General features: G+C 39.8%; 1 protein-coding gene across 1 annotated transcript; it reads left to right on the top strand.

Annotated features, from left to right (window-relative positions):
* The first annotated feature begins 6,744 nt into the window (after window positions 1-6,744).
* Window positions 6,745-10,438, top strand: LOC103695638 (protein LONGIFOLIA 1-like). Its single transcript, XM_008777011.4, has 4 exons — window positions 6,745-7,055; window positions 7,145-8,518; window positions 8,620-8,824; window positions 9,222-10,438. Exons 1-4 carry the CDS (start codon window positions 6,894-6,896, stop codon window positions 9,821-9,823), a joined length of 2,343 nt encoding a protein of 780 aa, XP_008775233.2. The 5' UTR covers window positions 6,745-6,893; the 3' UTR covers window positions 9,824-10,438.
* Window positions 10,439-20,381: the final 9,943 nt, after the last annotated feature.

Genomic DNA, 20,381 nt, shown 5'->3' with positions numbered 1-20,381 from the left:
ATAGCCATCCATCCTTTAATAGCGGCCATCTATGAATGTACAATAGTTTCAGGTGCCTCGCGCACTTGCGCACACCGTAGGAGATCCGTGCTCCCCAGCTTTAGTAGAGGTTGTGGGAGAGTGAGGGCTAACCAATGAGGTATTAAATAGTCCTCACCAGTCTAGGCCACCACCCACGAGTCCTAACCCTAAGCAAAGAATGTTTACTGAATCATAATTAATTGGTGCAACTGGGGCAGGAATAGTAAAGGCCACATGCTTGCTTTGTAGAAGCTGGCTCTGACCCCATGAGAAATAGGTTGTTGGGAAACCATTAGACAAGGTTGAAGAGAATTGGTATATCATTAATAATGGACATGTATTTCTTTCTTTCTTTTTTTATCATCTACATTATTCTTTTTCCCTTCTAGAGATGGTTGGATATTGTCAAGCCATATAGAAAAGTGAAGAAAATCTTTCAAGTTTTGATCTTTTATGGTTTTATGATAAGTTGCTTTCAGCCTGGGCTGATATGACATGATAGATGCCGGTTAGACCAACTTTGCCCAGATCATGTGACCATCAGCATATAGGGATAGTTTATTGTGCCATGGCCTCTGGGCTCTTCGACCCATGCATGCGTCCACGTCGATATAGAGAAAACTGCCAATCTTTTTAATTACACCATGAGAACCATAGATAAAACCGGTATAGGCGATTGCAATATTAAAATAAATGATAAATAAAAAAAACTCAAAAATGTCTTGAGTAATCTATTTACAGGATTGTTTATCATAAAAACCTGCATTTGATCTTTGTTGTGATATCATCTGTGTGAATCATTTTGTGGACCGTAATTTAACTCATACTATGTAAATGCGTGTAAATGGATGACTTGTATGATTGTATCCTATTGGCAACACAATTAAAACTTCCTGAGGTTCAAAAACTAAGAGCCTTTTTGGCATTGCTCTTATTTTTTATTTTTTATTTTTTATTTTTGAAATATATTTGTAGAAAAAGACAAAAATATATATATATTTAGTTCTTTTTATTTTTATTTTATAAAAATATTTTTATTATTACTATAAAAATAAAAGTAAGAAACTATTGCTTTTAATATTTTCAAATACAAGTTTTTACCGCTACAACAACATTACTTCTGCTATATTATCGGTATTCCCACCATCACCATTGCTATCATAGTTGCTAATGTTATCATCACTGTCACCTCCACCACACTACCTCCTCCAGCATTATCACCAGCACTCCTGCAACCAAAACTACTCCACTTCTACTGCCTGTCTGCCTCCGCTCTAATTATCAATATCTTCATCATTATCTTATAAAAATAATTGATATATTTATCATTTTAAAATTAAATAAATAAATAATTTTTTATATTTATTTTTAAAAATAAAAAAATAAAAAGATGATGCTAAAAGGTATTTAAGTATTATAATATTCTTTTAGTAAATTGGGGGTGAGCCACCTTTAATTTCAATGGCAAGTGAAATGTAAAAATAATAGAGAGGTCAAAGCTGGAGAGGAAATGGGACGCGAGAGAGGGGACACAATGTTACACTCCTTTTGAGGGTACCTTAATACCATACATGAGCAGTCATTAAGGACGTTAATGCTACTTCTAGAATACACCTTTGTTTTAGTTTAAGATATTCAAATTATTTTTCCAGAATACACCAGGTATATGATGAAATGGTAAACTTGTCCACCACTACGTGTATCTAAAATAAACATGCAATCGCTACTCAATGTACACATAACTAAGTGGGTTGTAAGTTAGAGATTACATAAGATACATGAACATCAATTCCGGCAGTTAAGGTTCCACTTATCCTCTAGAATCAAGTTTCAGAATTTCACAGGCATGTTTTTGACCAATATAGAGATGCCTTGCATCTGTATGAATTTTCTTCACACATGATATATCTTAAGGCACTGGACGATCATGAGGCAAATATCAAATTATTCTATCCTCTGTATACACACAATTTTAGCTAATCCTAAGTGCAAGATCCAAATGATATATATAGAACCAGACCCAACTCAGCTGTACTCTACAAGTTTTAATGTCATTAATCATTATATATCACTCCCTAGAATGCCTACCATATGCAATAGACTAGTTCAGGTTTATAAACCTATATGACCCTTCTGCCCAATTTTGTAATGCCCTCGTTATGATTAGCTCTTACTTGAGAGAAGGAGCCAATCCATAATCTGTCTCCTCGACCCTAGTAACCTTCAATGAGGAGCTCCATTTGTTAATAAAGATTGTGATGCACATAGATTTGGCTTGGATATTATTTGTTATGGGCTTATAATCCAGAAGCTTAAGCTGTTCGGAGAAAGATCGGTCCAAACTAACAAACTTATGTAGTAAAATTTTTATTATTCACTATGGGATTATGATATGGAGCACCATTTTTACTAACTTAAGCTTTTTTTTTTTTCGGGGGGGGGGGGGGGGGGATAAGAGAATATTCGCTTTCGATACAAAGTAGTCAATCCTCCCCACTGCTGAATTTGATTCTATCTACTAGTTTGCAGTAAATAGGAGACCTTGGCACCCACTTGTCGTTGTGCCCACCCTTTATTTCTATTAGGCCAACTGCATCATTTCCCACAAAGAGACTGTGGCTCATCTCCTTGTCTAATAATTAGCCCTGAGGATGAATAAATGAGCTAAATAAATGGAAATAATAGAAGAAAGCGATCATCAAAGAAATACCGGCCACAGAGAGTCTGTTCGCAGGCTGGGAACCACTGCCCCCTCTGTCAAGGAGAACCGCCAAATTGGCAGTCGACCACACTCGGACCACTCATTTTTTCTGAAAAAAAAACAATAAAAACTGCAAAAGATTCCATCCCAATCTCCGTTTAAGGTTACAGCACAGCTGACAAACCTACAGAACTCTATATATATGCAACCCCCCCCCCCCCCCCCCCCCCCCTCCCTCCATTCACTCAACTACTAGAAAGACGTTTTGCGAAATCTAACATAGTTCCATGCCTAAGATCTTATCTATCTTTACATGGTTCCATGCCTAAGATCTCATAGGTCTAGCTTCTGCTGCTCTAGATATACTTGTGTTCACATTTCTACTGCTAAAGCGGCAAAGCCTAGAAGAGCACTTGGGGTCTCAAGAAAATGATGAGGTGCTTACCATTTTCTTGAGAGAATGATGCCGGAATTGGGAATAATGGGCTGCAAGGCAAAAGGCTAGAGAGGGAGTACACATTGCCATGTTGGATGTTTGTAGCTTAGGGCACACTCTTTGTGCACCACATCGCCAAGACAAACAAGTCATCTATGAGAGTTTTATTATTTTTCAGATAAAAGTAGTTGGAGCATCGCCTTGTGAAAATGTCTAAATCAGTGCTTGGAAAACAACACTTCATTAAAAGCATCATTTAGAGAAGTACTGCAGTTATTGAAGTATTAGAGATGTTTATATCATTTAAAGCATATTAAAGCGAAGCTTAAATAATTAATCAACTACCGAGGTCGTGTGCTTTTTTTTTCTTTCACATCTTATAATTTTTTCAATTGTTTTTTATCTTTGTTCTCATCATTTTGATAAAAATCAGGAAATTTTTCATTCTATTCCTCTTTAGATTATGAAGATTTTTTTTTTTTAATTTTTGTTTTCATGTTTCACATCAAATTTTTATTGCATTTCCGTATCTTTTAAAAAAAATTCTATTTATATAATCCATATTTATTTGTACCAACAAAATATAAGTCAAATTTATGGCTGCCATGCCATGGTTTGAATTAATTTTTAATAAATAAACATGCTTGTGAACATATGCAACAACTAGATTTAGGGCTAAAAAGGTACCTCTACAAGTGTTTAATCAAACAAAGATCATGGCCAAGCACAGTTTTTAGTTATTTTTGAATCATACACTTAAAAGTGAGATCTTAGTTTGTCCCAATTGACACAAAAGGCTAAAAATTATTAAAAATTCAAGCATCGGCTAAATTACAATACTACAAAATCAAAATTTTCAGTAAAAAAAATAGTAAATAAACTAATATCATTTACTTTAAGATAACAAACTCTCATGATTAATATTGATAAATACATAATATTTTTGTTGAAAATATTTGAGAAAGAAGAGAAAAAAATTATATTTCTATCTGTCTATTACAATATACAGGAGCAACTTTTATACAATAGTAGAAGGCTGACGAAATTTGGTAAGACCGGCTAAATTTGATATAATTAATTACAAATCAATTAAGATAAAATTTAGTAAAATTGACATAATCAATTACAAATCAATAATAATTTTAATTAATCATATGGTTTTAATAAATTTAATAACTAATTTTTATGAGTAAAAGAATGAATATAAATTGATATTCCAACGGAAATTTCGATTGGTTGAAAATTTAAAAGGGGTTTTGTCAGGTATCAATCTGTCCTACCAACAAGCTAATGAACGAAGAAAGAGTCCGTTCATTAAAGAAAAAAAGAAGAAGAAATTATCAAGCTTTTCGTACATGTAGGGGAATCATTGCGACTCAGACAAAAACATTTAGTCACATCGCTGTAAGAAGAGCTGGGTGGGCACGATTTGAGCAGAAGGCAGTGAGTGGTACTGCTGTGGGACGAGGAGATGGATCAAAAATGGGAGATGAGAGATTAGGTGGGAGTTTGCCCATCACCTATCGTCATCAACGTCATCCTATCTGCTGCTTCTGCTAGCAGGGTGTGGTCACCCGCCTGTCAGCGGTACCCGGAGAGAGAATCGGGTCCCCCCAAAAAAAAGAAAAGAAAAGTGAATCAATATGTTGATAGTTCTAGTTTTGATTATTTGTTTAACTTTATTGTGTGGATTACTAATTTGAGATGTGATATTAAATTTAGCATCATAAAGCCAACATTAATGCTATTAACATCCGCCTTAACATGGAACCAGTAGCTGCTTTGGTGAAACTATGGAGCGTAAAGGATGAAAATTTAGACTCACCTATATATTCAATGCTTTGGGAAAGCTGTTTATAGTAAAATTTTTGAAAATAGAATTGTTGGAAGTTGAGCTTTCTGAAATAGAGATTTTATAAAACGTTGTTTACTGTTTGGTAACTATATTTCTAAAGTGTTGTGGCACTTTAACATATATTTAGTAAACAAGCTGAAAAAGTATTTTTGACAAAATTACTATAACATAACATATTAATATTATATTATATTTATAGTATAATACAATAATAAAAATATAAAATAATAATAGGAAACAAGAATACCTTTTTCTTGCATAGAAGAGAGTTTGATCCATGGCTAGGGTTCTTTATTATATAGGAATAAAGTACGTAATTGTTATATTTTATTATGGATATTTTGGTCAAAAAAAACAGCTTTCCGACAAAGTTCAAAAAAGCTTTTCCGGAAAGCTCCAAAATGGAGCTTCTTCCAAAAAGTTGTTTTAAAATAGCTTCTCGAATTTTTTACCAAACACTCTTTTTAATCCAAAAGTACTTTTAGAGGGCTAAAAAGTGTTTTTTGATTCTCTAAAAGCTCCTCCAAATAGAGCTTAATTCCATGACTATATACCCTTGATGCATACACTACCTTGAACTTATAACTTGTATAAATCTATGATTTGCTTTAGTAGTATGACTATACTCTTGTTGCCAATTCTCATCCAACGACTGTCTTGAAAATAATTTGGCTTGGTTAAAGTATGACTACACTTGGAAAGATACAATTACACATCCCTTTTGTATAGTGACCGTTCATGCAAATTTAGAAAGTATTTATACTTTTTTGAACCTATATTCTGTTTATATTTGCAAAGAGTTGTTTAAAGAAGAAAAGAACCTTAAATGTATTTGGTTAATTATGTTGGGCAAGTTAGTCAGGTGACTAAATGCAGCCCTCAACCAAAATATCATGCTCTTAAATTTACTTGTTTTAATTAATGTACCATTCACATGAAACCTTCAAGGCAAAACAACCACCCATCACATGGTTAAAACTAAGTAATCAATATCTATCATATAGCCTTGTAGGATTTCATATTCATCAAGGAATTGACGTTTTTATGCAATCGAATTACACATTCTACGGTTAAATTACTTGGTCATTTTGATCTTATGTCTTTCTTTTGAATTATAAGTAATTATAAATTTTTAGACATATTTTGATCTATTTAACCCATTCAATCAATAGATCATGCTGCATCAAATCTACGATAACATAGTTAACATGTCAAATTGACATGTTTAATTTGTTGATCTCATATCGACTCGACTTGACACAAGCAATGTGTTAAATCATGGAAGTAAACATCCCAAGTTACTAGTTGTATGTAGGTGTGGGACATAAACATGTCAACTTGAATCAACTATGTTATGTAGGTGTGAACTGTAGTTGTGATTGGTGATCTGGGCATCAACATCCTCGTGCTAGACTACAGTTGGATTAGTTTTACCAGCCTCACAGACTCCTGCTAATCGCCAGTAGAGGACCAGCAGTCAGACTCCAGTCCACACTACAAGGGCACTTTCGTCCTTTTTCCGGTCAAATCCCCCCCGCAGCCCGAAGAAGCCCGTAGGGGCCCCTGCCCCGCAAAAGCCCGCGAGAAATATTTTCCCACGAAATCCCAGAACTGCCGAAATCCAAACGAAGCCCCCTCCCCGAATTGGGGCACGTTCGTCATTACGGAAATATGCTAGGGCTAATATGGGAATTTAGGCTAACGAGGTCGGCTTTTAAAGCCCCAAAGCGGGAGCCGTGATGAAAGCTTGCACAGGTGCCCCGTGTGTGTGTGAACTGAGAAGGAGATAGAGAGAGTGAGCGAGTGTGTGTGAGAGAGAGGGAGGCAGGGAGAGGGGAGAGATCTCACCGGAGATCCGACGAGCTCCGCCGCCGCTGAAAATGATGCCAGGCGATGGCCGGGGGATCGCCAATGACCAGAGCCTCGAGAGGCAGTTCGAGAGGCAGATGGGGTGCATGGCCGGATTCCTCCAGCTATTCGATCGCCACCATGTCCTCGCCGGGAAGCGGATCTATGCCGCTCGGCGCCTACCCTCGTCTCCGGTTCGAATCCGAGCTCATTTTCTTGATAAAGTTGTGATTTTTATGTGTTTTTTGGGGTTTTCTGATGGTGCGTTGGTGAGTGTGTACAGGTCGCCGGATCGATGTCGCCGTCGGACAGATCCGAGGTTTCGTCGGTTTCGTTCCTGAATGAGATCCAGCGTTTCCCGTCGCCGGAGGCGTGCCCGTCCTCGCCGGAGAGCCGGGATCGGGCGGCGGAGGCCTCAGCGAGGCCGTCCCTCCCGCTCCCGCTTCCTGTATTTGATTTCAAGGACGTGCGGAGGTCCTCCTGGAGGCTGCGAGAAGCACCGAGGCTTTCCCTTGACAGCCGCGCCGTCGTGGATGCCAGGGGCAAGCTCCGCCCGCGGGAGATCCGGACGGCGGCCTCCGGAAACCAATCCGACTCCTCGGAGGCGGCGGATGAGAGCGAGGGGCAGCGTCGGTCCCCGAGCGTCGTCGCCCGACTGATGGGGCTCGAGGCGCTGCCGGACGTGGGAGGCGGCGGCGGGGGAGGTGGGGAGCCGAAGAGGGCCGAGCTGCGGCGATCCGCGTCGGAGTCGCGGGTTCCCAGAGACTACCGCTTCGTCGACGTGAGCTCCTTCCAGAAGCCGCTGCCGGACTCTGCGAGCTCCGGCAAGGAGTTCTTCTGGCCGGATTTCGGGGAGTTCCGGCTCCGAGATGCGAAGCTCGACGCGCCGCCGAGAACTCTCCTTCCGCCCCTCCAGCGGAAGAGCTTCTTCGACGCCCGGGACTTTTTCCCGGAGCCGCCGAAGCGGACGGGATCGCTCTACGGCGAGATCGAGAGGCGCCTCCGGATGCGAGGCATCGACGAGCCGGCCAAGGATCTGGAGACTCTGAAGCAGATCCTGGAGGCGATCCAGCTTAAGGGCCTCCTCCACACCAAGCCCTCCGATCCACAGATCAACGGACGCCGCAACTTCATGTACGACCAACACCACGACTCCCAGATCCCCGCGGATGACTTCCCGGTTGCCGTCATGAAGCCGCCGGCGAAGCCTTCCCGGCGACCCGCCAGCGAGCCGCCTGGTAATCCCTCCAGATCCACGCCCGCCCGCCGGACCGCATGCTCGGACGGCGGCCTCCCGCCTGCGAGGGCGAGGCGGGACCGCGCGGAGTTCGATCGGAACCCGAGAGGTATCAATGACAGGAGAACCAGGACCCCGAGGTCCCCAGAGCCGATCTCTCCGGTTAGGCGGAGGCCGCCCTTAAATGCAGAGCCTCCGAGGAGCCCGCAGCCCCAGCGGAGGATCTCCGCCGTCCAATCCCCCAAGGCCAGTCCGAAGAGGCTTGCGGGACCGGACCCGCTGGCCATCCGATCTCCGAGGAATCGGAGAGTGACCCCTGATGTCTCTCCGAAGGATAGGATTTACTCGCCGGCGGAGGACGACGCCTCGACCATCGTCTCCGAGAGCAGCATCAGTTGCCCTTCTCAATTAGATTTCGAGGTATATTTTTATTTGTTTAATAATTTATGTACTGCATGTTTTCTACTTTTAAAGGTTTTATGGGGGGTGAGAAAATAAAATTGGACGGTGGTGATGCGCAGAGATCGAGGGCGGAGGAGCACAGGGCGGGGAGGAGTTTGTTGGAGAGGTGCGACAAGCTGTTGCACAGTATAGCGGCGATCACGGGGGCGGAGCAGGTTACCGCGGTGGAGCAGCAGCCGAGCCCGGTGTCGGTGCTGGACTCGTCCTTCCTCTGCGACGAGAGCTCGCCGTCACCCGTCACCAAGCGCTCCATCGACTTTAAAGGTGAGCGAGGGAATGAGCCAATGTTTCCTGTCCCCATCGCTTCCATCGGCCCACGTAAGCATCGCTTTCGTGCTCCAGCTGTAGCCGTGCTGGCGGCTTATGTTAGCACGCGGCGCGCATCCTAGTGGGAGGCCAGTCCCTGAGTCTAACGTGTTCCCCTCATCAACGCGCGACAGTCGAGGCCGGTGGACGTCACTTTCTTTTTCGAAAGTACGACGAAGGCCCTCCCTCACGCTCTGCTGCCCGCGCATCTTAGCAAATCGTTCTTACTTGGACCTAACGTGCAACCGGAGATTTTGGCGCATGCTATCGGAAAGCATAGGAAGATGCTATCATGTACTTTTTTTTTTTTGGTTGATTTTCTTGCTTTTTAATCTCCATGTGCGTGTGTCCACAGATCGACTGGCGGAATGGGAGGACGGCCACTGGAGCCCGGCAACGCCAGCTGTCAGAAAGAACGGTGCAGGTGGGCTCGACGCGGAGGACCACGACTACGTGTACGTATCGGAGATCGTCCGCGTGTCCGATCTTGTTCGCGACACCTCCGACGGGTTCGCCGTCCTCGAGAAGCGCCACCAGGCCTCGTCCAAGGCCTCGCATCTCCACCGCCGGCTCGTCTTCGACACCGTCGCCGAGATTCTCGACCGCAAGCGCCACGTGTTCCCCTGGGAGGCCTTCACGCGCTCTAGGTCGCTACCCTCCGCCGGCGACGGCGACGGCGGCGCCGCCCCGCTGGTGCGGGAGGTGTGGGTGGAGGTGCGGCGGATCCGGGAGCCGGTCCACCCGGCGGACGACCTCAACGACGTCACGTGCGGCGCCATCCGCAAGGACCTCGCCGGCGAGCGCGGCTGGGGCCCCTGCCCCGCCGCCGACATGTCCGATGCCGTCCTCCACATCGAACGGCAGATCTTCAAGGATCTCGTCGCCGAGACCATCCGCTACCTCGCCGACCTCTCCTCCTCGCCCCCTTCTCGCCCCCGTCGCAAGCTCTTCTTCTAGTTCCCCTTTTCCCCTTTTTCCTTTTTATTAATTTAAAAAAAAATATTTCCAAAGCGCCAGCTACTTCCACCGGACCGGTGTAACGGATTAACAGTCAGTAACGCTAATTTAGGTGCCTTTTCTTTTTTCTAACGGCTCTGATTGGATAGTGGGTGATAAGGTGGGCCCCAGTGGGCTGAAATAGTTATGGGAGCCCACCTCGTGTTCTTGTCATGCTCAGCTTGTGATCTACTTGTATCGTTTGGAGGGTAGCAGAGGCCTCAGAGGGAAGGGGGCCGCTGAAGTTGACAGAATTATTCGGGACCCAGAGGTTAAGTATGGCTGCTGTCCTTCAAGGATGCAAACCCCATCTCACCGGCTTTGGAGGCTAGCAACGCTATTACTGAGCCGGAGTGCAGCAGCTTCGGGTCCGCATCGACGTCTCGTTTTGACGGGGACGCTGACATCGTTGCATTTTGGAGCATCAGTCAGTTGTAGTTGTGCTGTCTGTTTCACAAAAGCCCTGCTCTGATGGCATTGTACCAGGGGTAAGATGGGTGGAGGTGTTGGGTTTGTTTGGGTGGCAAAAGAAACTGAAAAAGAAATGAGGGGACCAATTTCGGCGTCTTGTTGGTTTATGATTGTGCCGAGGTTGCTATGTTAGAATAATTTTAAAATATGAACTTCTACCGGTTGAGTATTTTTGTTTTATAAAATAGATTAAACGTATGATTCATAATGGTACTATAGTTAAGCTCAATATGATGTATGATTATTTTGTTTTATAAGCTTTTGGTGCAGTTTGGATGTATAGGATAAAGTTCTATTTATTGTGATAATTTTGGTATGTAGGTTAGAAAATCAAATTAGGGTTTGGAGCCTTTAATAAAAACATTTATTTATATTTTCTATATAAAGGTTAGGTCTTTCTCTTCTTTTTCATATGGTTCATAGCCTTTCTAGACTGCTTATCAAAATTACCATAATAAATAGGATTTTATCCTATATATTCAAGGTGCATTAAAAGCTCATAAAATAAAATGATTACATACCATATTGAGCTTAACTATAGTACCATTATGAACCATATGTTTAATTTATTTTATAAAATAAAAATATGCTTTAAAATTATTTAACATATTCTGCATTTGAATTATAGATTTTATTTTCTTTTTTTTTGGATGGCTTCTCTATCAACTAGGCTGAGACCCCACAATCATCAAAAGCTTATAAAACAAAATGATCATATGCTATATTGAGCTTAACCATAGTATCATTATGAGTCATATGTTTAATTTATTTTATAAAATAAAAATACGCAATCAGTGAAAGTTCATATTTTAAAATTATTTTAACATGTCCTGTATTTGAATTGTAGATTTTTTTTTTTTTGGGATGGCTTCTCTATCAACTAGGTGGAGATCTCACAGTCATCAAAAGCTCATAAAACAAAATGATCACATACCATATTGAGCTTAACCATAGTATCATTATGAGCCATACGTTTAATTTATTTTATAAAATAAAAATATGCAATCAGTGAAAATTTATATTTTAAAATTATTTTAACATGTTCTGCATTTGAATTGTAGATTTTATTTTATTTTATTTGGATGGCTTCTCTATCAAGTAGGCTGAGACCCCACAATCATCAAAGATAGGTTAGTGAAACAAAGGCTGGAGAGTTGGAGAAGCGAATGTGGGGTGAAAATAAGCACTCCATGATGACATAAGAGAGGTATATCAGGGAAAGTACTTACATTGTTAGGTGAAGAAGAATTGCTAAGAACGCAGGCCTTTAAGATATTGCCTTGCTTGAGCCTGCTTGATTTGGCTAAAAGATTCTTCACTGGCAGATGGGGTTTGCAATGAGTGGACTTGCCTCGATTTTACCTTTTGGGAAGGCAGCTTTTACTTTTTACCACCTTTGCTCTGAGAAAGGGCTTCAGGCATGCACATGGGCTACGTCGGGCCGGGGCCCCAAGCCCCATCTGCCTTGGTGTGGGCTTGATCCCAGTATGTTAAGCAGGGTGGACTTGGGCTAGTTTGTTAGGCCTTGTCATTGATAAGCCAGCGTTGCATTGCTTCGGTTTTGGAGGTATAATTATTCGTTAGAGTATGTGAGGATTCATATGGATGTATATTTAGGTGCTGGAAAAATCTTGAGTACTTACACGGAACTAAGAAATCCAAAGGCTAGCTTTTTTTGAGTGAGATCATGAGTTGTTACAAATGTTATATGAGTAGATTCAGTTCATTGCGATATTGCATATTTTGAATAGATTTGAGTCTTTAACCTGGTAGGGTAAAGATGTTAGGGTTTAAATGGGACGAATAAGTAAAAAGAATTATTATTTATTGGAGAGGTTTTGAGTACTAATATTAGACTAAAAAATTCAAATATTATTTTTCAGGTAGGCTTTTTGGGTGAGGTCTTGAGGCAATGATGACTATGTAGGGTAGATGTGAACTGAGCAATGCTCCACTTGCCATGCCCTTCTTGTAAAAGTTTAAGTTACCAGGCCTGAATATTGGGTGTTGGTATATCCTCATGCATTTACTTTTGGATCATTTACCTTACCAGGTTCTCTTTCTTCAGTCCTTGTCCAAATGAGGACTCTTGCCTGGGGCTGGTCCCACCTTTATAAACAGCAGTCAAGACTCAAATGGCACCATGTGTTGCACTGGAGAATATTTGGTTGTTATGCCCCCAGTGATTTCGTCCTAGCACTGATGCACAGTGTATTCAAACTACCTCTTATATTTATTAACATATCAGTATCACATAAAATTTGCTTTACATTCCAATCAAATGAGTGTCTCAAAAAGATTGAATGTGCTTAGCATGAGTAAGTAAGAAAATTGATAGCAGCAGACCAGCTCTCCCATGGAATAGAAAATGGGAACTCCCTGGGGATTCCTCTGGTTCCAGTGAAGAAGAATAGGTAAGGCCAAAGAGAGAGGCAGTTTGGCATGGTGAACTTGAGGGAGGGAAACATACCACTTTTTTATAGCCGACCAAACATACCAAATTACTTTTCTAAACATTATGTGCTCAGAAATTAATTTTTTAGAAAAAATATTTGGATTAAAAAAAAATTCTGCAAACCTATTGTGTCCTTAGAGATCAAGCTCTTTGACAAATTTTTTTCTTTTACCTTTTTTTTCATCTCTCCTTTTCCTTTTAATTGATCTGGGCTTTTTTTTTAAAACTTTAAACTAACTAATGGTGACCTCCCATTGCCAAATGCTAGGCTCTTAATGGCTAATTTTGACAAGCCCATCAATGTCCTAGTCATGGCTGCAACGTTGTGGGCCACCAACGCCAGCCAATTGGTCTCCACACGGTAGCTACTCATGAAATTTGCGGTCACTTAGCCTCAAAGGCTAGTCGCCCATTTGTCCCACCAAAAAAAAAAAAGAAAAAAAGCCTAGTTACCCATTAAAACCAAAGAAAATAAACCAAGGCAAATAAGAATTCATCGCAAAGAAAAAAAAAATAATGATGCCAGTCATCACGAGTGCAATAAATGTCAGATACCTCGCCCTTTGGAAGAAAATTTAGGAGCAAATGGAGACACGTCTCCTCTCTCTTTTCACGCCAATAATTTCCACTAACTTCGTGTCTGTGGCTTCTCCTTTTTTGTATCTTCTTATCTCGTATATAATGTTGAAGTAATGCGGGAGACCAAGTCAATGTAAAACTAACATATCATGCCCATTATTTATTTTCTGTTCTTGGTTTGTTAGAGTTGGAGTAAGAATAGGGTCATTTGAATTAGTCAAATTTGTTAGGTTGTTGCTGAGTGGTCCTATATTTTAGGGTTAACTTCGTCTATTTAAAGTCTGATTCTCATAATGAATTTGTGAGAGAAGTTTTTTTTATCCATGTATTCTCTTCTCATTTTTGGTTTCCTTTCCTATCAACAAACTGACCTTGTTGAGAGAAGACTTCCTTTATTATTTTGTATTTTTTGCCATAGTTGATTTATCACAGTGGTATCTGAGCCATGGCTTACAACAATGGCACTATCAATTCATCCTTCCCCATTTTCAAAGGTGAAGGATATGATTTCTGGAGCAAAAAGATGAAAACTCTTTTCATCTCAAAGGATATGTAGGAGTTGGTGGAAAAAGGCTATAGAGATGAAGGAGCATCCAGGGAAAACATCAAGGAGATCAAAATGTAAAATGCCAAATCTCTTTTTTTCATCCAACAGGCCATTGACAACACGGTATTTCCTCGAATCTCTACAGCTACAAAGTCAAAAGAAGCTTGGAATCTCCTACAATCTGAATACCAAGGCAATGCAAAGGTATTAACTGTTAAACTTCAAACTCTTCGTCGAAAATTTGAGACCTTGAACATGAAGGATGGTGATTCTATGGATAAATATTTTTCTAGTGTACTAGAAATTATTAATTAGATGAGAAATTATGGTGAAACTAGACCTGAATAGAGAGTTGTTGAGAAGGTTTTACGTAGTTTGCCTATTAAGTATGATCATGTTGTAGCTACCATCGAAGAATCGAAAGACTTAACTAATTTTTCAGTTAGTGAATTGCTTGGCTCTCTACAATCTCATGAGGACAGATTGAAAAGACCAAGTGAAGGTTCAATTGAGAAGGCTTTCCAATCTAAAGTGAATGTTTCAAAGGAAGGCAACATGAAAAATTTCTCAGCAAGAGGTCGAGGAGGAAGTTCCTTACGAGGAAGGAGAGATGGAGGATATAGTGGAAAAATCCATCAAGCTTCTAACGAAGGTAATGGTCAAGGTGAGAACTCTAAACTTTTTCAATGCAATTACTGTAAGAAGTATGGTCATATTGAAAGATTCTATCGGCTTAAGAAAAGTAATAAAAGTATCGGCATCCTCTTCGGTGTCATTATTGCAAAAAGTATGGTCACATTGAGCGTGTTTGCAGATTGAAAGAGAAGCTAGCAAACTTTGTAGAAGAAGAGCAAAAGGAAACAAATAAAAGTTTATTTCTTGCATGTTTTATTGCAAAAGAATGTGTTAATAATATGTGGTACATGGACAGTGGATGCAGCAATCATATGACAGGTTGTGTGGAAATCTTTTCTTGCTTGGACAGATCTGTTACAACAAATGTGAGGATGGATGATGGCACTATTCGAGAAGCTCAAGAAAAAGGTACTGTGAAACTTAATTCTTGTGGTAGGAAGCTGATAAAAAATGTCTTGTATGTTCTTGATTTGGAATCAAATCTGTTAAGTGTTGGACAATTCTTGATAGAAGGTTATTCTCTTATTTTTGAAGATTTGAAATGCAAGGTTTATCAAGATAAGACTAAGAGTAGGCTCATTGTTGAAGTTTCCATGACTGAAAAAAAATATTTTCTCTAAGAATTAATCAGAGTTTGAAACATGCCTTGACTGTTACATTGTCAAATGATTCTTTGTTGTGGCATCATAGATATGGGCATTTGGGTTTTAAAAATTTGGAGCTTTTATTAAAACTGAATATGGTGAAAGGGTTGCCTCGAATTATAAAAGATGATTGGATTTGTGAAAGTTGTTGGCTTGGAAAACATCATCGAGATGCTTTTCCAAAAGGGAAGGCTTGGTGAGCTTCAAAACATCTTGAATTGGTGCATGCTGATTTGTGTGGGCCTACGCAAACTCCATCCTTAGACAACAATTGATATTTTGCTGTTTTTGTTGATGATTTCAGCAAATTTGTATGGGTCTATTTTGTTAAAGAAAAATCTAAATGTTTTGATATGTTTAAGAAATTCAAAAGTTATGTCGAAAAGAAAAGTGGATATGCACTCAAGGTACTGCGAACTGATAGAGGAGAGATTCTCTCAAAACAATTTATTTCTTTTTGTGAGGATCATGGTATTCACAGGCAATTGATAGCAAGCTACTCACCACAACAAAATGGAGTGGCCGAGCGAAAGAATAGAAGTTTAGTCGAGATGGTTAAGAGCATGCTCAAGGCTAAAGGACTTCCTAATAATTTTTGGGCTGAATCTGTTCATAGTGCAGCATATGTTCTTAACCGAAGTCCTACCTCTTCACTCTATGGCAAGACACCGTTTGAAGTGTGGAATGGATGGAAGCCTAAGGTAAATCACTTTAAAGTCTTTGGGTGCCTTCTTTATGTACATGTTCCATCTCAGAAAAGGCAAAAGCTAGACTATAATAGCATGAAATGCATTTTTATTGGCTATAGTATTAAAAGCAAAGCTTATAGGTTTTATGATCCTCTAACCAAAAGGCTTGTTGTTAGTCGGGATGTGGTATTTGATGAGCAGAATGCATGAAAAATGGACCGACTTGCAGAATACTTGTGAAGTTCAAATAGAAAAGGCATCAACGACTCATGACAATGGTAGGGGAGAACTTGTGGACTCAAATCCTATTTCACTAGCAGCTTCTTCTATGAGTTTCCTTTCTCTTTCAATGAGTTCTCCACCTAAGAAGATGATATCCTTGCAGGAAAAATATGAGAGGTGCCACTTGACTCAAGTTGTAGAGCCTACTTGTTTTGTAGAAGCTGTGAAACACAAGGAATGGTGTGCCACCATGGATGATGAAATCTCATCCTTGAGAAGAAATAACAAAAAAAAAAGAAATAGCACCTGGGAGTTGGTGAATCTACCACCTAATCAAGAGGCCATTGGTTTGAAGTGGATATACAAGATAAAGTACAGGGCAGATGGTTTAGTTTAGAAATTGAAAGCAAGAATTGTTGCAAAAGGCTACATGCAATGGGAAGGTATCGACTTTGATGAAACTTATGCTCCAGTAGCTAGATTTGATACAATTAGAACTCTATTAGCCATAGCTGCTTATTATCATTGGAATGTTTTTCAACTTGATGTGAAATCAGCCTTTTTAAATGGTTTGTTGGGTGGGGAAGTATATGTACATCCGCCACAAGGATATGAAGTTGCCAATGAAGAATACAATGTGTATCGTCTTCGAAAAGCACTTTATGGCCTTAAGTAAGCTCTTAGAACATGGTACAAAAGGATCGACAAGCATTCTCAAGAGAATGGCGTTCAAAGAAGCATGAGTGAGCCAACTTTGTATATTAAATCAAATGGAGATGTGCTAATAGTCTCTTTATATGTAGATGACTTGATATACACTGGTAGTAGTAATGAATTGATTGCTAAATTTAAAAATAGTATGATAAAGAAGTTTGAGATGAATGATTTAGGAATGATGAGTTACTTTCTTGGGTTGGAAGTGAAACAATTTGATGGTGGTATCTTTGTCTCTCAAGAGAAGTATCTGAAAAATCTTCTAGAAAAAATTTGCAATGGGAAACTGCAAGCCAATGAAGACTCCAATGGACACCAGTAAAAAATTCAGTCAAAGTGATAAAGAGGAAAAGATTGATGCTCATATTTACAAGAGTCTTATTGGGAGTTTATTATATCTTACAAACACTCGATCTGATATCATGTATGCAACAATTTTGTTATCAAGATTTATGCAAAATCCAAGCAAGGCTCATCTCGTTGCAGCAAAGAGGGTGTTGAGATACCTTAGAGGAACTGATAACCATGGTATTTTATACACTAACACTAACAAATTTGATTTATGTGGTTTTTCTAATAGTGATTGGGCAGGCTCCATTGATGATTGAAGAATACTTCAGGCTACATCTTCAATCTTGGTTCAGGAGCAATTTCATGGAGTTCAAAGAAACAACAATCGACGACGCTGTCATCTTCGGAAGTCGAGTATGTCGATGTTACTACTACAGCTTGTCATGGTGTTTGGCTAAGAAGAATTCTAGACGACATGAAGCATGTTCAAGAGGGGCCAACAATCACCTACTGCGATAACCAGTCAATAATAGCCATGACAAAGAATCCAGTGCATCACCAACGCACTAAACACATCGAACTCTGTCACTACTTCATCAGTGAACTTGTGGCAAATGGAAGCATTAGGCTAGAATATTGCAACACCAAGGAGCAAGTAGCTGACGTCTTCACCAAAGCATTGCCAGTAGAAAGTTTTTTGTATTTCAGAGATAAATTAGGAGTTGTGAAAGTCTCTGTGTTAAGGGGGAGTGTTGAAGTAATGCCGGAGACCAAGTCAATATAAGACCAACGTGTCATGCCCACTACTAGTTTGCTGTTCTTGGTTTGTTAGAGATGGAGTAAGAATAGGGTCATTTGAATTAGTCAATTTTTTAGGTTGTTGCTGATTGGTCCTATGTTTTAGGCTTAACTTTGGCTATTTAAAGTCTGGTTATCGTTATGAATTTGTGAGAGAAGTTTTTTTTAATCATGCATTCTCTTCTCATTTTTTTGTTTCCTTCCCTCTCAACAAACTGACCTTGTTGAGAGAAGACTTCCTCTATTATTTTGTATTTTTTGCCATAGCTGATTTATCATATAAACCTCTCCAACCTCACTCCCCCTCTACTTTTCTCTCCTCATAGATCCTCTATACCTATCTTTCTAAAGAGTAGCAATTTATTAGCTTTCTGTGCTACCGCAGCAAATTTCTCTATCTACTACCCAATAGATGGTGGGTAGTGGATATAATAGAAGAAAGAATAAGAATTTGAAGAAAGTTCATTGGTTAGATGTTGAGGGGGAACAAAGAGCTTCGGATAATGAGGAGCTGTTTGATAGGAGCCAACTCCAAGTTGAATTACAGGATATCTTCTCTAGAGAATAAATTCTTTGGATATAAAGATGTATACAAGTTATTTGCTCAAAAAAAGACAACAAAAATTTAGCATTCTTCCATAAATATGCTAATGGTAAAGCATGAAAATTTTTTTCTAGAGAATTGTAGTCACTTCTGAAGAGAATAAATTTGTTGATGCCTTCTTGTAAGAGCAGGCTTGGGCATAGTTCTTGAAAGAGTTAGGCTCGCAATATAGCAAATGCACCTTAGCACATGGTGGTGCACTTAGAAGGATGCATGATTAGTGAACTCGGATGTGATGTAGCATAGATTTAGACTTGGAATAGTTTTTTATAGTTGGAGCACCGCAAGGAGCATGCGATGCACTCAAATAGAATCAACTTGAGAATAGTGGTTCAGATGCAACGAAGAGTTAATAAGGATGTGAGCAGAGTTTACGTGAGGAAAAATTATTAGGAATATATGTATGAATAAGCAGTCCCACATCAGATAGTAAAGAAAAGGTAAAGAGGTTGATATACTAGTTGGGCCTAGAACTAATGATTTAAGCTTTTGGATCAACTTGGATTCCAAGGTGTATTTTAAATCCCTTACGTATAGACACTTGTCTCTCCAACATATATACATACATACATACATACATACACACACACACACACATATATATATATATATGTATGTATGTATGTATATATGTATATATATATGTGTGTGTGTGTATATATATGTATTTATGTATGTATTTATGTATGCATGCACGCATGTGTGAATATGCAAGCTAGTAGCATAGAGTCATAATAGTAGGGTCACGGTGTGTCAAGTGGGTGTAACAATTGGACTTGATAGGGCAAGTTGTTGGGTCTGTGCGCGGGATCAGGCATGATTTTTGAAAGAGGACATTTCTATAATGGTGTAGTGAAATAGTAGCATAGAATCGTTGTGGGGTCATGGTGTGTCAAGTGGGTGCAACAATTGGACGTGATAGAGCAAGATGCTTGGTCTGAGCATTGGAGGGCATGACTTTTGAAAGAGGGGACTTTTGTAATGGTGCAGTGAAATGGCTCTTGGAGAGGGGGATTCTTGGTCTTGAGCAATGTATGAGTTTTAAAGAATAAGCTCTTAGGTTGGAACGGTAACACATGGTAAACTCAAACAGGTAATCAGGTATGGAGCTTAATCAAGAATAGTAAATTGGACTTGAGAGAAATTAAAGTTGGCTCATAAGTTAAGGGGAGAGAATGTGAGGATTCTATGCGACATTTAGTTCTACATGAATTATCTAATGGGATAAAGAATGATTGATATAAATTACTAGGACCAAAACTGAACAGTTTAAGCTTTTAGGATGAATTGAGTTTTGAATTGTATATCACGGCCTTCTCTTGATTGGACTCTAACTCCTCATTTCTCCCTAGTACTTTCATTCAGCTTCTTCTTGAGCATTGTAGAGTCAAGCATACTTTCATTCGATCTCTTCTCATAGTAAAACATTGCCAAGCACATCTTCATTTTGTTTCTTTCATAATAACCCATATTCAAGCGCATCTCTAATTATATTCTTCTTGGACGACATGTTAGACTTCTACCTAGAATATTGCCTGCAATTTTTTCTACCATCATATTTTATTTCTTTATTTATTATCATCAAAAATACAAGCTCATCCTCTTTTTTAGAAAAATCAGCTCATCCTTCAACCCCCAACCCATTGCTCCCATTGACCATGCCGCCTTTTATTGGCTTTACTACTTAAATAACCTAGGCTTTCTCAGGCACCAAAAATGAGCGGTGCTTAGACTTTTACCACTTGTTTGTTGAAAATATGTTTCTCCTTCCATCTATTTCATTCTTGGCCTACTCGAATGGTATGGTTTGTATCACTTGTACTTTTCAATTTTTTCAAAAAACTAAAACTAGTTTCTTTTTTTGGTTTG

Source organism: Phoenix dactylifera, chromosome 8 (genome assembly GCF_009389715.1).
Source record: "Phoenix dactylifera cultivar Barhee BC4 chromosome 8, palm_55x_up_171113_PBpolish2nd_filt_p, whole genome shotgun sequence".
In the NCBI taxonomy this organism is placed as follows: Eukaryota; Viridiplantae; Streptophyta; class Magnoliopsida; order Arecales; family Arecaceae; genus Phoenix; species Phoenix dactylifera.
This window is presented reverse-complemented; position numbering and strand designations above follow the sequence as displayed.